At 44.8% G+C, this 14,110-nt stretch overlaps 1 protein-coding gene across 1 annotated transcript in view; it reads right to left on the reverse strand.

Moving 5' to 3' along the window:
• The window catches only part of LOC123244593 (nuclear envelope pore membrane protein POM 121C-like), a 17,064-nt gene extending 7,290 nt beyond the window's left edge, over positions 1 to 9,774 (reverse strand). The window contains exons 1-6 of the mRNA XM_044673112.1: positions 9,698 to 9,774; positions 9,054 to 9,212; positions 7,604 to 7,684; positions 7,062 to 7,233; positions 1,388 to 1,479; positions 12 to 79 (exon numbers count right to left, since the gene is read on the reverse strand). Coding sequence (XP_044529047.1) covers positions 12 to 79; positions 1,388 to 1,479; positions 7,062 to 7,233; positions 7,604 to 7,684; positions 9,054 to 9,212; positions 9,698 to 9,759 — 634 coding nt within the window. The 5' untranslated portion in view covers positions 9,760 to 9,774. The remainder of the gene's footprint in view (positions 1 to 11; positions 80 to 1,387; positions 1,480 to 7,061; positions 7,234 to 7,603; positions 7,685 to 9,053; positions 9,213 to 9,697) is intronic.
• Positions 9,775 to 14,110: the final 4,336 nt, after the last annotated feature.

Genomic DNA, 14,110 nt, shown 5'->3' on the forward strand with positions numbered 1-14,110 from the left:
TCCCTACTGACCCTTATCTGCCTGGGATTCCTTGTCTGAAGTCACAGGAGTCAAACTGCTTGACTGATGAAACTCTTCTCTGTGGGGGAAAAAAGAAATCAGACTCCAACTTAGCAAGCCTTTTGGGATCATGATATGGATACTGGGCTGCCATGTCAATGAGCTAGTGATCTCTGCATCAAGGTCAAGGCCAGGGTTCTAAGGCTCTGGAGGTCACTGTTCCCAATAGTTGCCAAATGCACTTGGTCAACCAGTACATTTAGAGTCTTAGCCTAAGTGGCTAACAGGGGCCACAGAAAAGCCTTTACTTTGCAAAAATCTTAACCTAGCACTCAAAGCCTGATGAAAGGAGATGGGAGAAGCCAACATGAATAGCTTAAATGCTTTTTGAGAAGGACTATAGGAGGCAGCTAGGTAGCTCAGTGTATAGACAGGAGGTCCTGGGTTTAAATTAGGCCACAGATCATTCCTAACTGTGTGACCCTGGGCAAGTCACTTAACCCCCATTGCCTAGCCCTTACTACTCTTCTGCCTTGGAGCTGATACATAGTATTGATTCTAAGACAAAGAGTTAAAAAAAAAAAAAAAAAAGGAAAGAAGAGGACAACATATAATAGCTGATGTACTAGACTCCAGGTCGGCCTCTTATGAAGATGGAGAGATAAACAGCTGGGCAATCCAAGGGAATCCTGGAGGCTCTGTTCACCCTTGACACAGTGTAACCATTATTCGGAATCCAACAGCTGACTGACTACAGAGCTCTTGAAAATTTGGCAAGCACTTGGCACACATTACTTCTTCTGGTCCTCAGTGGTCACTCTGGGAGAATCACACTGTCCCCACTTTTCAGATGAAGAAACTGAGGCTTATAGAGTTTAAGTGACTTACTTATGGTTGCACTAGTCTTAGGTCTACCCAGGTCTACCTGACTCCAGTCTAGTATACCACAATGCCTGTCCCCATATATGTGGGAAGAGAACAAGTGATTGGATTTGAAGTTAGAGAAAGGGTGCTAGTTGGCACATCTGGCTAGTTGGCACCTCCTCTACTACCTACTATAGGATATGTGACCTTGCTGGGCCAATTTTCTATATAAAACACAGGGATCTTGACTTCTAAGGGGACTTTTCAGTTCTTAATCTTAGGAACTTATTTTTTGGGAACCTGATAATTCATAGTCACTATTCTTCCTGGGCAGAAAGATAAGGGATGAGAATTTACATTAGCTCTTTCGTTCTTTTTCAAGACCCTAATTTCTTGCCATTCTAGAATGGTGCGTGAACTTTGGCTATTCTGGTGAATCCATGACACTCCTTCTCTCTCCCCAAAGGACTCTCAGATCACTCAGGGATAGTAAAAATGGACTGTTTTCATTTAGAGTTGTTACCGTGCTTTCTTCATAGGCCTCTCTGGAGTCTGGGAGCGAGATGAGGCGGGGCTAGAGAGAGGTGAGGTACTGGGGCCACTCCTCTTCCAGAGCTGAAAGCCAAACCAAGTCAATGTTAATATTCATCCCTAAAGTGAAGCATCCTTACCCAGTGGGTAAATCATGGGGATAATGTCACACTAGCCTGTTGAGAAGTAATAGAGGACAGATTTGAGAACACAGCAGAAGCCACAAAGAGGCAGATTCAGGCTGAAGATAGAACAAAATTTCCTAATAAACAACACAATTCAGGAAGCTGACTTAAAGTTTGGAGGTGGGCCAAGATGGCAGAGGTTTGTGAGGAGCATAGTGACCTTCTCCCTTCCCCAAACAGATCAAAGCACCAAACTAAATCCAATCAGGAAAGCCAAGAAAAAAGCCCAGCCTAGGTAGGCAAAGGAGAGAGATAGCAAGAGATGTCTGCTGATGCTGGGGACAGGGTCTGGCCAGGGGCTCCATCCTTCAGAGCCTACCAGCACTGCTATGCTATATGCCACCTAGGCAAGAAGAGGTCCTGGGTCTAGAAGAGGTAAAAAGCCTGTAGGAAGAGCCAACTAGCAGTTCCTGGCCCCAGATCCATGACTGATGAATGTCCAGGAGGGTGTTACAAGGTGAGTAGTGAACGGAGGCTCTACACTGGGTTCTCAACAAGATGCAAGTAGCAGCAGCTGTGTGGTTTAGCCATCAGGACCAGAACATTCTCAAGATCTAGCCCAGGCAGATGCCTATTAAGGAATAAGCAGGGCAGAGAGTCTACAGTCTGAGTTGTCTCTGAGATCCTAAAATAATGTAATACTCAAGGCCCAAAGAAGCAGCAGACCTTCTCTCCAGAAGTACATATGATCTGGACTTAATGTGAAGTCCAAATTCAGGAAGTAGGATGAAAAAATGAGAAGGAAAAAAAAAAAAAGAACCCCCCATAAAGAGCTATTATGGTGACGGGGTGCTCAAGACATAAACCTAGAAGAGAATGATTTTCAAACACCTAAAGAGCAAAACCTCCAAGAAAAACACAGCTTAGATACATATTCAATAAGAAATCCTTGATGAGATGAAGCAAGAAATTTAAAAAAGCTTTTATAAATGGAATGAGAACTCTCAAGGAAAAAAACTGGAAGCTATGGTAGAAAAGAACTGGAAAGGGAATTAACAGAACCTACCCAAGCAACAAACTCCCTGAAAATTAGAATGGACCAAATAGAAGCCAAAGGCTTTAGGAAACAATAATTATTAAACCATAGTCAAAAGATTGAAAAAGTAGGAAAAAAAATCTAAAGTACCCTAGAGCAAAAACAATTGACCTGGGCAACAGATCCAGGAGTAAAAATTTAAGAACCATAAAATTGTTTAGAAGCCATGGCGAAAGAAAGAGCCCAGAGAGACAATTTCAGATCTTAAAAACCAAGCAAAAATGTTAAGAATCCACTGATCAAAGGAAAAATATTGCAGCAGCCAGAAAGACAAGAACTCAAATACTGAGGAACCACAGTCAGTATTACAAAAAACACAGCAGCTAGGTGACTGGAGTGTGATATTCTTCAAGGCAAAGATGCTAGGCTTATAACCAAGGACAACTTGCCCAGCAAAACTGAGTATAATGGGGGAAATGTGAGGTGGCACACAGGTCAGGGAAATTGAGATAAATGCCAGAGGTCCAACTGATTTCTCCCAAATTACCCTCCAAAATGCAATGATATAAGGCCTTAAAATGAATTCTGGAGCAGTTTAACCCACAAAAAGACATGGTGAAGTAACTTTCTAGCCTAAAACAACTTAGAAGGCCAGCATAAGAGATCTAGTTCATCAGGGCAGGACCCAAGGTCTTGAGTGTAACTGAAGAAGTAGACAAGGCTTCTGGAACTCTCAGCTACAGATGGTAAGAAGGGATCAGACAACTGCTCAGAAGGTGATTACAGGGGTCCCTTTGCTATCTCTGGGTGCAAGACTCTCATCACATTGCCCATATTCAGAACCAGATTGCAGTCCTGGGGCACAGTCACAAGGTGAGGAGGAGCACTACACACACCAGTACTTGAATCCACAGGGAACCCTGGTAATAGTTCCAAAAGGTTAAAGAGTGCTTGAAGTTACTCACAGACCAGAGCACAGGCCAGGAGAGCATTAACTACATCTCCCCTTATATCAGATCACCTTGAAAGAACAGAAAGCAGATAACTACCCAGTGCCAGGTCTGAAGGCAGCTGCATTAAGAAATTGAAGGCTGGAACAGTGTTCCTTTCACCACAGTTACAGAGTCCAACTTTTAACAGTTTTTTTAAACTAAAAGAAAAGAAAAAGGTGGGAAAATTAGCAAATGACAAAAAAACCTCAACATAGTTATTTTGGTGACAGGGAAGGCTCAAACTCAGATGAAGACTACAAACTACTACTACATCCAAAGCCTCCAAAAAAAACACCTCAAAAAACCATGAATTGCTCTCAAGTCCCTAAAGAATTAATAGAGGAGCTCAAAAAGGATTTTAAAAATCAAAGAAGAAAAATTGGGAAAAGAAATGAGAGTGATACAGTAAAATTATAAAAATAAGAATCAACAGTTTGGTAAAGGAGGCACAAAAATCCAAAGAAGAAAACCCCTTTTAAAGCAGAATTGGTCAAATGGAAAAAGATATTCAAAAAAGCACTTTAGAGAAAAACTTCTTGAAAGACAGAATTGGTGGGGGCAGCTAAGTGGTTCAGTGGATTGAGAGTCAGTCCCAGAGACGGGAAGTCCTGGGTTCAAATATGACCTCAGATACTTCCTAGCTATGTGACCCTGGGCAAGTCACTTAACCCCCATTGCCTAGCCCTTACCACTTTTCTGCCTTGGAACCAATTCATAATATTGATGAAAGGCAAGGTTTAAAAAAAATAAAAAAAGAGGCACAAAAATTCACTGTGGAAAAGAACTCTTTACAAAGCAGTTTTGGGCAAGTAAGCTAATTACTTCACGAGAGATCAGGAAACAATTAAGCAAAGTCAAAAGAATGAAAAAATAGAAGAAAATGTGAAAAACAACTGACCTGGAAAATAAATCAAGGAGAAATAATTTAAGAATCATTGAACTACCTGAAAGTCATGATAAAAAAAAAAAAGAGCTTAGATATTCATCTTTCAAGAAATCATCAAGGAAAATTGCTCATATATTCTAGAACCAGCAGACAAAACAGAACTTGAAAGAATCCACCAGCCACCTCCTGAAATTCCAAAAGGATAACTTCCAGGATATAAGTGAGATTAGAGTTTTTTTAACGTAGAGCAGTGGTTCCCAAACTTTTTTGGCCTACTGCCCTCTTTCCAGAAAAAAAAATATTACTTAGCCCCCTGGAAATTAATTAAAAAATTTTAATAGCAATTAATAGGAAAGATAAATGCACCTGTGGCCATCAACCCCCCCCCCCCAATCCCTGCAGCACTCACCAGGGGGTGGTGGCGCCCACTTTGGGAATCATTGATGTAGAGTGATTATAAGTAGGGTGAGGATTTGGATTTGGCCTCAAAAACCCCCCACAAGGAATAATGTTTTCGAAGTTCACTTTTTGCTTTTTTTTTTAAAACAGGACATTGAGAGGTGATTCTAAGGAATACATGAAGCATTTTGATTTCAAGGTAGTGGCATAGATCTGGGTTTAGAAAAAAATCAAGTCCTTTAAGAAATAGTGTCCCATCACCAAATACATGTCTACTTAGCAGGGTTTCAATATGGTAATGCTATTCCAACATAAATTTTAGAAAGTTAGTTATCAAGTGAAACAACAAATTGGGAAGGAGGTGGGAAAGAACATTGGTATTTTAAGGCTTAAATGAAAATAGCAATTTGCTTAATTAGGACTTCTGCAGAAAGAAAATGCTTGCTAGTCTTCCTCAGTCTAAGTCAGAAAAGGCTACAATTAAGACGATTTGCAAATCACTATTTAAACCAAAAACAGCTGTCACCTACAATCAGTGGGGCTATTTGCCATTTATTTCCTTTTTTAAAATAACTTCTTTTCAAAGATAAGTTTCATTGGGAAAAGATCCCCTTTTACTTCGCTTTTCCTAAACATCTGAATGGATGGCCATTGGAAGACCAACCATTGAGTATGTTACAATGAGGATTCCTTCTTTGTAAAATTTGAGTTAGATGGCTACTCAGGTCTCTTTCTCAGCCCTCAGATTCTGTGAAGACGAGGATAAAAATACTTCCTTCCCCAACCCATCTTTCAGGGTTGTCATGAGGAAATGGGCTTCTATAGCTGGAAAAGAGCTTTGTGTGTGAATTGTCATTACCATTGTTTTTGTTGCCATGTGCTGTTTTGAGACCATAATAGGGGATAAGATGAAGGGGGAGAATACAAATCAGACACTGAGATCACTAAGCAAGGAGACCTTTGAAGGAAAAAAAACAAGTGAGAGATGGTGGCAAAAGAACAGTCCAGAAGTAGCAATGGGAAACCAAATGGACCAGCTCTTCCCCTTAGCCCTGTGAATCAGGAGGAACAGGAAATAGGATAGTTAGGATAGCTAGATGCTCAGTGGATAGAAAGCCAGGCCAGGAGCTGGAAAGTCCTGGGTTCAGGTCTGGCTGCAGGCACTTCTTAGCTGAATGGCCCTGGACACTTAACCTCAGTTGCCTAGCCCTAACTATTTTTCTGTCGTGGAACCAATACTTAATATGGACAATACTAAGATGGAAGGGAAGGGTTTTAATTTAAAAAAGAAAAAAAAGAAATGGAAAAATGGAATGGTTTTCTAGTAGATAGTAGTGGAAATTTCATTTCCTCAGGAGAAAGTCCTTTTCAAATTCATGCAACAAGGTGGAAGAACAGTCAAGAAAATGCCCAAGGGTGTGGTCAAGTTTACTCCAAGTAGACATCAAGGGCAGAAGAATCAGGAAGCTTGATGAGTAAGGGAGTGGGCCAGGAAGAGCTCTGTGCAGCAGCATTCTGGACAGTGTGGTGAGGGAGAGGAGGAGAGGAAGGTGAGTGGAAGGGGGAAGTGGAGGCATATTGGAACACTAGGAGACAGAAGCTAGCACACAGAATAGCTTTGAAGAATTCATCTGCCTCTGGGTTCTAATTAGAATTCTTGTGAGCAAGAGAGGCCTGTGTGCAGACTGCCCTGCCCAGGCATGCTCCAGCTTTGGGCTAAGTTCACTGATTATGAGTCTACCAGAGAACTTCCTATGGGTTTGGAAGTTAAACAGAATAAGAGAATAGAATTGATAAGTCAGAAAAAGTCAAAGATCACTCAAGCCTACATTCAAGGATGCATTTCATGCCTAGTCTAATTTTACGGTCACTGTGACAGGAAAATCATATCCTAGACTACTTTAAAAGATCCATGCTGATAATTAAATTAGAACAATGAGATTAGTCTAACATTTACCTAAAGCTGCTCATATTTACCTTCTCCCAGGCCTTTTGCTTTTTTGAGATTACCAGGCAAATAAATAAGTGGCTTGTGTTACTTTCTAAAATAAGACTCTTTATACCTATCCATACTGGATCTTAGGGAAGACCTTTGTTTCACAGAAGGGCTAGACCCATCCTTCAACAACTGAGAACTCAATAACATGAAGCACATATATTAAGACTCTTGCCATTCTAATCCACCAACCTCAAACCCCACCAAAGATCTGTCCTCCTCAAGGTTCTACCTGGGAGAAACCCCTGCTGGAACTGTAGGAGCTGGTGATGGCATTACGCATAGAGCTTGGGATGCCCCCTGGGTAGGTGCTAGTCAAAGAGCTAGTAGACGAGGTACGAGATCTCTTATTCAAGTTATCCTCTGCACCCTGGGAAGTGAGGCTTCTCTTCAGAGATCCAGGCCTAATGGAAGGAAAAAAAAGAGTCAGAGATCTCATGAAAAGTGACATTTTTTAAGACTACATCTAACTTGGCCATAGCTCCTTTCTTCATGTGTTTAAGGGGGAAGGAATTAGGCTAATTTTACTGGTAACAATTTAGCTAAGAAGGATTATGAAAAGAAACTAGGACTACAAGAAAGATCTACACATTTGAATTTTAATCCTGCCTAAGTACTGAAGGTGACAGATACTATCTTAAACCAACATAATAGGCAAAGAGAAACAGTTATTGGGTAATGAAGTCTGTTCTGAATAAGTACGGGTTTGGGAAGAATAGCTTGGTCTCTAGCTCTTTTCGCCTCCTTTCTAAACATCCTATTAGGGAAACTTACTTGGGAACAAGAGATGCTGGGGCTCCATTTGCCACGAGGGGTTCAAATGCTGATTGTCCACTCCCACTGCTGTCATGGCGCCTGTGATGACAAAAAACCCAAAGTGAAATGGACTTTTCTTGGTGGTAATGGAGACAGAGGGTGGGCAGGGAAGAATATTTCCATAACTTCAGGAGCTTTAAAAACTCTACTAATAAACATTTACTTTATGTTCAATCAGAAAAACTGCATGTAGATACAATCCAAGGCATCCATTTCGTTGGTTGCTGTTCTTGTCCAAATAAAACCAAACTCAGTTTAACATTTATGACATGTCAACTAAGTGCCAACCCCTGGAGATTCTAAAGATGCCTCATTCTATGGCAGCCCCTTCATTTCAGGCTATAAGAGAAAGTTATTATCTCCCTCAAAAACTTCCCACCAGTCCCTGGCCAAAAGATTTCCCTTCCATGCAACACAGCCAAGCCAGTGGGATAGCAACAGTCCTGGCCCAGCCCACGGACAGCAAATTCTACTTGGTGATTCTTGCTCCCCTCCTGAGGAAAGATGCCACCTAAATGGTTATTGGGCTACAAGTCAGCCATTGGGAGGGAAGATCCTGAGGGGATCTTGGGGCTGGGATGTCTCTAGAGGAAGCCTAGAAAGCTCACTGGGAATGACTTTCTCCTTTCTATTCTACTTATCCAACACCTACTCAAAATTACACTCGCTGCACATAGTTCCAGGCATCTTGCCCCCTTTTTCTAACCTCCATTCAATGTTACTTTTTTATTTGAGTCAAACTTCCTGAATGACAAGCTGAGAGCAAAAGACACATTGCTTTGTGAGATCTTGGACAAATTATTTTGGCAAGGCCAGTGAAGCGAAAGCAGGGGACCTGAAAGGACTCGTAGAAGAGCTCAGCTTTCACAAGTTTATTCCTCATTCCCACCCATGCTTTGCACATGGGTCTTCTTCACTTCCAAGACCCTATATGTCAAATAAACGCAAGAAGGAATCCCACTGCCTTAGATGTTCCCAGAAGGGCCTCTCAGAATTCAACCCTCTTTATCAAGATTCATGCCTGATGACTAGATGGCACAAGTTAAGCTTCCTGGTATTACTCTGGGTACCACAGAGGGCTGAGAGGGAGATCAAGATGACCTTTCTACACATTTGATTACTCTTATAATAAAACTCAGTGGTCCAAGGATAAGGAATATGAGGTTAATAAGAGGAGAATTGCCAAAAATTGCTTTTCAAGGTCCTTGGCATTCTAATTCTTGGGACTGCCTGTTTCACAAAATGCTTAAGGTCTATTTAACTTCATCACACCCTTATGTGAAGGCTGCAGTCAAGGAGCAGTTAAAACTCACTAAGAGGAGTCAGCTCTTGAATTTTCCTGGGAAGAACAGCTACCTCACTTCTGCCAACCTCCAGAAACCCCAGTGTGGGCCCACTGGGCTATCACCTTCGCTTATTTTCCTGGGCATCAGAGAAGATCTGGTCATCTTCCTCCACTGCCCTTTTCCGACTCTCTTTAAGTGCATTCATCACAGTCTCCTTTGCACATGGGTCTGGGGCATCACTGGATGGTGAGGGTATAGCTGAATTCACGACCTGCTCCAGGCTGCAAAAGGAAGACTGGAGTTCAGTGCTACTGAGATAAGACAACTATGTTACTCCACATAGACAGATCATCACAATCTACTCAGAAGTCTCTAAAGTCCTCTTATTAGTAACTTAGAAGCCAAGGCATCTTTTGTCCATTCTCAGAAGACCCACTAGGCAAGGTACACTGCCTTCAAGGCAAATGAAAAAGGATCATAGCACTAGAGCTAGAGAGGACCTCCCTTGGAGGCCATGGAGATAAAGAAATAATCTAGTCAAATGAGGAGACAGAATTACTCCCACACAAAGATAAGGCTTTCAACCTGGAACCTTCAACTCCCTGAGCTGATATTCTTTCTATCATGCTCAGGATACTTTGGTTTCTTTGGGGCAAGACAGTTACCTTTTTCTACTGATGTTTCTTAGAGACAAATTCTATATACCAGGAACATGAAGGGAGTTTTCCCTTTTGAAAACATCTCAAGGGATAAAATGCATACTCACGGGGAACGGGGTAGACTGCTATCTGGACGAGCAATCCTCACGGTCACAGGGCTTGATACCATGTAGGAGTTTCGAGCAGAGAGCACATTTTTTCTTTGAAGGCCTTCCCAAGACACTGTGGGAAAGGTCCCCAATGCAGAATACTGTGTCTGCTGAATTGGATATCTCCTCCGTGGAACTAATGAGAACCGACTTGGAGGAGTGAGGTGGTCCCTGGATAGAGAAGGGGAAACAGGCCAAAGACTGAAAGTCAAGAGACAAGAACACTGACCCAAGGTGACTGAGCTTGGGTGTCACAAAAACGCTATTTGTGCAGCAACTTTTCTAAGCTCTTGAGGGGTGGAGTGTGACAGCATGGAGGAACAAAAGAGCTGCCCACCCAAGTGGAGCTGCTGTGGGACAGGAAAAGAATGTAGCTCTCTCAGCATCCTAGGGTCTTTTAAAACATTCTAAACTCAAATTTCAGAAAGTTACCAAGGACTGTACTCGCAGCATTTCAGAATTACCTTCATCGGCAAAGCTTTTTTCTGGAAAAAAAACGAATGTTTAAACACAAAACCCAGGAGTTTCCTTTCTTTCTTTCTTTCTTTCTTTCATGTTATGTTCATTTTACAGTATCTGGAAAGCATCAGTACCAGTTTTCACACTTATTGTTTCTCTCTGTAAAACCCTAATAGATTTAAAAAAATTCTCCTGTTAAGTTATGACAAGAGAATAGAGATCTCAAAGAGTTAACTTAAAAATAAAAGTTTCAGCTATTTTTTGAGCCTCACAGTTTCTTTCGCTGTTGCTCTAGACAGTCATTAGTAGAGCCTACTATTCTACTAATGGGGGTTGGGAGTGGGGATGGGGGAGTCGGGTAGAAGGGATGCCCTTTGGCTGCCCTGCCCTTTCCGCTCCCAAACAGGGGGGACCAGAAGTGACTTGACAAAGGACTCTACTGTGCGTCTTTCAGGGGAAGGCCCCTTTGCCCTCTTCCTGGCATTATTTGCCAGACAGTGAATCCCTGCCCTGTGGATCAGGACCCGCAGTGCCTTTCCTAAAAGGAGGCGCCCTCATCGTCCCGGACTGACCCAGCCGGAAGAGCAGGACACATTAGAAATTAAGGCCTCCTTCTCTCTCCTAAAGCTCACGGAGTCCCGGCCTGGTGGCAAGCACAGATGAGGGGCCGGATCCCAGGTGAGAGTTAGGGGGTTACGGTGGCCCGGCCTTACCTGAGCTGGAGCCTGCGGGCTGGGCTCAGCAGCTGCGACGAGGAGGCAGAGGGCGGGCGGTGGAGGCCAGTGGGCGCGGGCCGCGGGGGCTCGGGCGGGCCGGGCTTGCCCAGGTAACCGCCCATGAGCGGCGGCTGTGCGGTGGGCTCGGGGCCCGGAGGAGGCAGCGGGGCCCCGTTTACCGCGGCCTTGGCGGGCAGCAGCGGCGGGGGACGGCGGGCTCGCGGCTTGGAGGCGGCAGGGAGCGGCGGGCAGTAGCGCAGGCCCCGGGGGGCCGGCTCGCGGGCGCTCAGGCCCCACCAGGCAGCGGCGGCTCCCACGCCCAGCCAAGCCAGCGCCGCCGCCGCCGGCACCAGGTACAGCACGAGGCCCAGCAGCACCAGGCCCAGCAGCGCCGCCGCGCCTCCTGGCCGGCCCCGCGCCCAGGCACCCCTCCCTCCGCCGCCGCCGCCTGCCGCGGCCCGCCGCCGCCGCTCGCTCCGCTCGGCCCCGGAGCCGCCTCCGGTCCCACTCCCGGTGCCGGCCACAGCCCCGGCCGCCGCCGCAGCCGCAGCCGGAGACATCGCGGCTCCGCGCCGCGGGGAGGGCTTAAATATCCCAGCGTGCACCGCGCCGGCGCGCAGCGTCACAGCGTGCGCGACCGGCGCCCGGGCCCGACCCCCGACCCCCGCTCCGGCGACGGCGACGCGGTGCGGAGGGCCGCCGGCGGCTTGTTGCTAGGTAACCACGCGGTCTCTGCATGGGCCCTGCTCTCGGCAGGAAGGAGGGTGGCCCCTTCCCGTCCCGTGGCTCGCGCCTGCGCAGACTGGGGGCGGAGAGGGACGCTCTCCCGGGGATCGTCACACTTGCATACCGTATATCTCGGCCCCACACCCCCAGCGTACCTGTACACACACACGCACAATAACTGTCATAAAAACGACGCACAACAGACAATACATACGTTAAACACGGATTCCGGACATCACACATACATGACATTCTCTGCTCCTCGAGGGCTCACATCGCACCCAGGCACGTGCCACACACAACGATGAACAATAACAGCTGCCATTTCTATAGTCCCACAGCGCGGACCAATCACTTCACGATTATCTCATTGGATCTGCCCAAAAACTCTGAAGGAGGGGCCATTATCATCTCTATCCGACAGAAGAGGAAACTGAGGCCAAAAGGGGGAAGTGACTTGTCTAGAGAAGTGACTGAGGACCGAATTGAATTTGGTTTTGGGCTCTCTCCACCCAGCCTCCAGCTGCCACATTGCCCCCAAAGGGAATACACGCCACCCAGCAAACACCCTGAGAGCTTCCTGCCCGTATGCCCACACAGAGCAGGCACACCTGGTTCAGCACTCGCTCTGTGCCAGGCGTCGAAGACAGACAGATAAAAAAAAAAAAGAAAAAGAAAGAATCACTTTTCCCAGAGTTTATATTCTATCGGGAAAAGCAATATATACAAATATAACAACATAAGTAAATGAAACATATATAAATAACATATCTAAAAACCAAATCATAACAAATTTAAAAACAAATATGTAAAAAACAAAACAAATATAAGGGACAAGATCTGAACTTTTGAACCCAGGCTGGACATGACTATGCATATACAGAATAAAGACAGGGATGGACCTGAAGTATTGTTTATGGTCAGAAAGCTCTATCTTAGTGCTCTAGGTCAGCAGAGTTGCCTGGAGACCCTAGAGTTTGTGACTTGCCCAGGATCACACATTACAAATGTATACAAAGAGGGGCAGCTGGGTGGCTCAGTGGATAGAGAACCAGATGTGGAGATGGGAGATCTTGGATTCAAAATAGACCTCAGACACTTCCTAGCTGTGTGACCCTTAGCAAGTACTTAATCTCCATTGCCCAGCCTTTACTGCTCTTCTGTCTTGGAAGCTAAGGGCTAAAAGAAAGAACAAACAGGGAGGGAGAGGCCCTAACATCCAGGGGATCAGGAAAGACCTCATGGGAGATGGAGATCATGCTCAGCAAACCTGTTACACACATATCACATTTTGCGATCATGATACTTCACAGTAAAGCACACACCCAATGGCAGACACATCTTGCGTACTGAACACTTCAGACATCACAGAGCAAACAGGCACTACTAATTCCATGTCTATCCCTCGCCACATACCAAACAAAGTCCAGAACTGTACAAGGATACCCACTCTGGTAGTGGCCTCTTTTCCCCTCTCTCCTCCCATCTAATGACCAATTACATATCTTCAACATTGCTGGCATCCATGATTTCATGCAGTAGGGGCTCCTCCATCAGCAGCTATTGAAACCCCTACTTTCAAGACTTGCCTTACCCAAAAGATTCATCATCCTGTGGCAAACATGGTGATAAGCCTCTCTTCTGGCTTAGCTGGACTAGTGGTCCTGAAGTCTGTCCAAGCCATATGAGGCCATGAGGCTTGGTAGAGCAGGAGGATGCTAGAGACGTCCAATAACGTCATCTTACAGATGAGAAAATAGACCCATGGAGGTAAAATGATCTGCCTAAAGTCTCCCAGCTGGTAAGGAGCAGAACCAAGATTTGCATCATCATTCTCTTGACTCCAAACCCAGACGTTTTTCTACTATTATTTCTATATCTATCTATATGTATATATCTATTTATATCTCACATGGACTCATTTCTAGACAGAGAAGAGGCATACAAGGTGAACTTGAGTGGAAGAGATTGTATAGAGACCTAGTTGATGCCAGAGCTGAAGAAGAAACATCCATTGCTTCTTCCCAAGTCTTATAGCTAGAATTTGTCCAAGATTAATGGGGAAAATGGTACAATTTATCACTTGACCCATTGATGTTCCATTGTGCCATCTCTGATGGGCACGAAGGCAACTGGTTTATTATTGCTGTCTGTGTTCTGGTTTGGTGGACTGCCCATCCATCTACCAAACCAACCCAATCGACCTGTCAAATAGATCTTTGAGGTGGTTTGCAGTCACCATTTAGCTGAGACTTCAGGGAGTGATCATAATGGAAAGGTTAGAATTTTGGATTGAAGTTTCCTTTTTGTTCATAGGCTTAGAGGATTTAGAGCTTCAGGGGATCTTGGATATCATCTAGCCTGGGGGGGATTAACCTTTCTTTGGACCCCTTTGGCCATCTGCTGGAGACTGTAGGTCTGACCTCGGAATCATATTTTCAAATGCTTAAAATACATAGGGTTGCCAAGG

Source organism: Gracilinanus agilis, chromosome 4 (genome assembly GCF_016433145.1).
Source record: "Gracilinanus agilis isolate LMUSP501 chromosome 4, AgileGrace, whole genome shotgun sequence".
NCBI classification, from domain to species: domain Eukaryota; kingdom Metazoa; phylum Chordata; class Mammalia; order Didelphimorphia; family Didelphidae; genus Gracilinanus; species Gracilinanus agilis.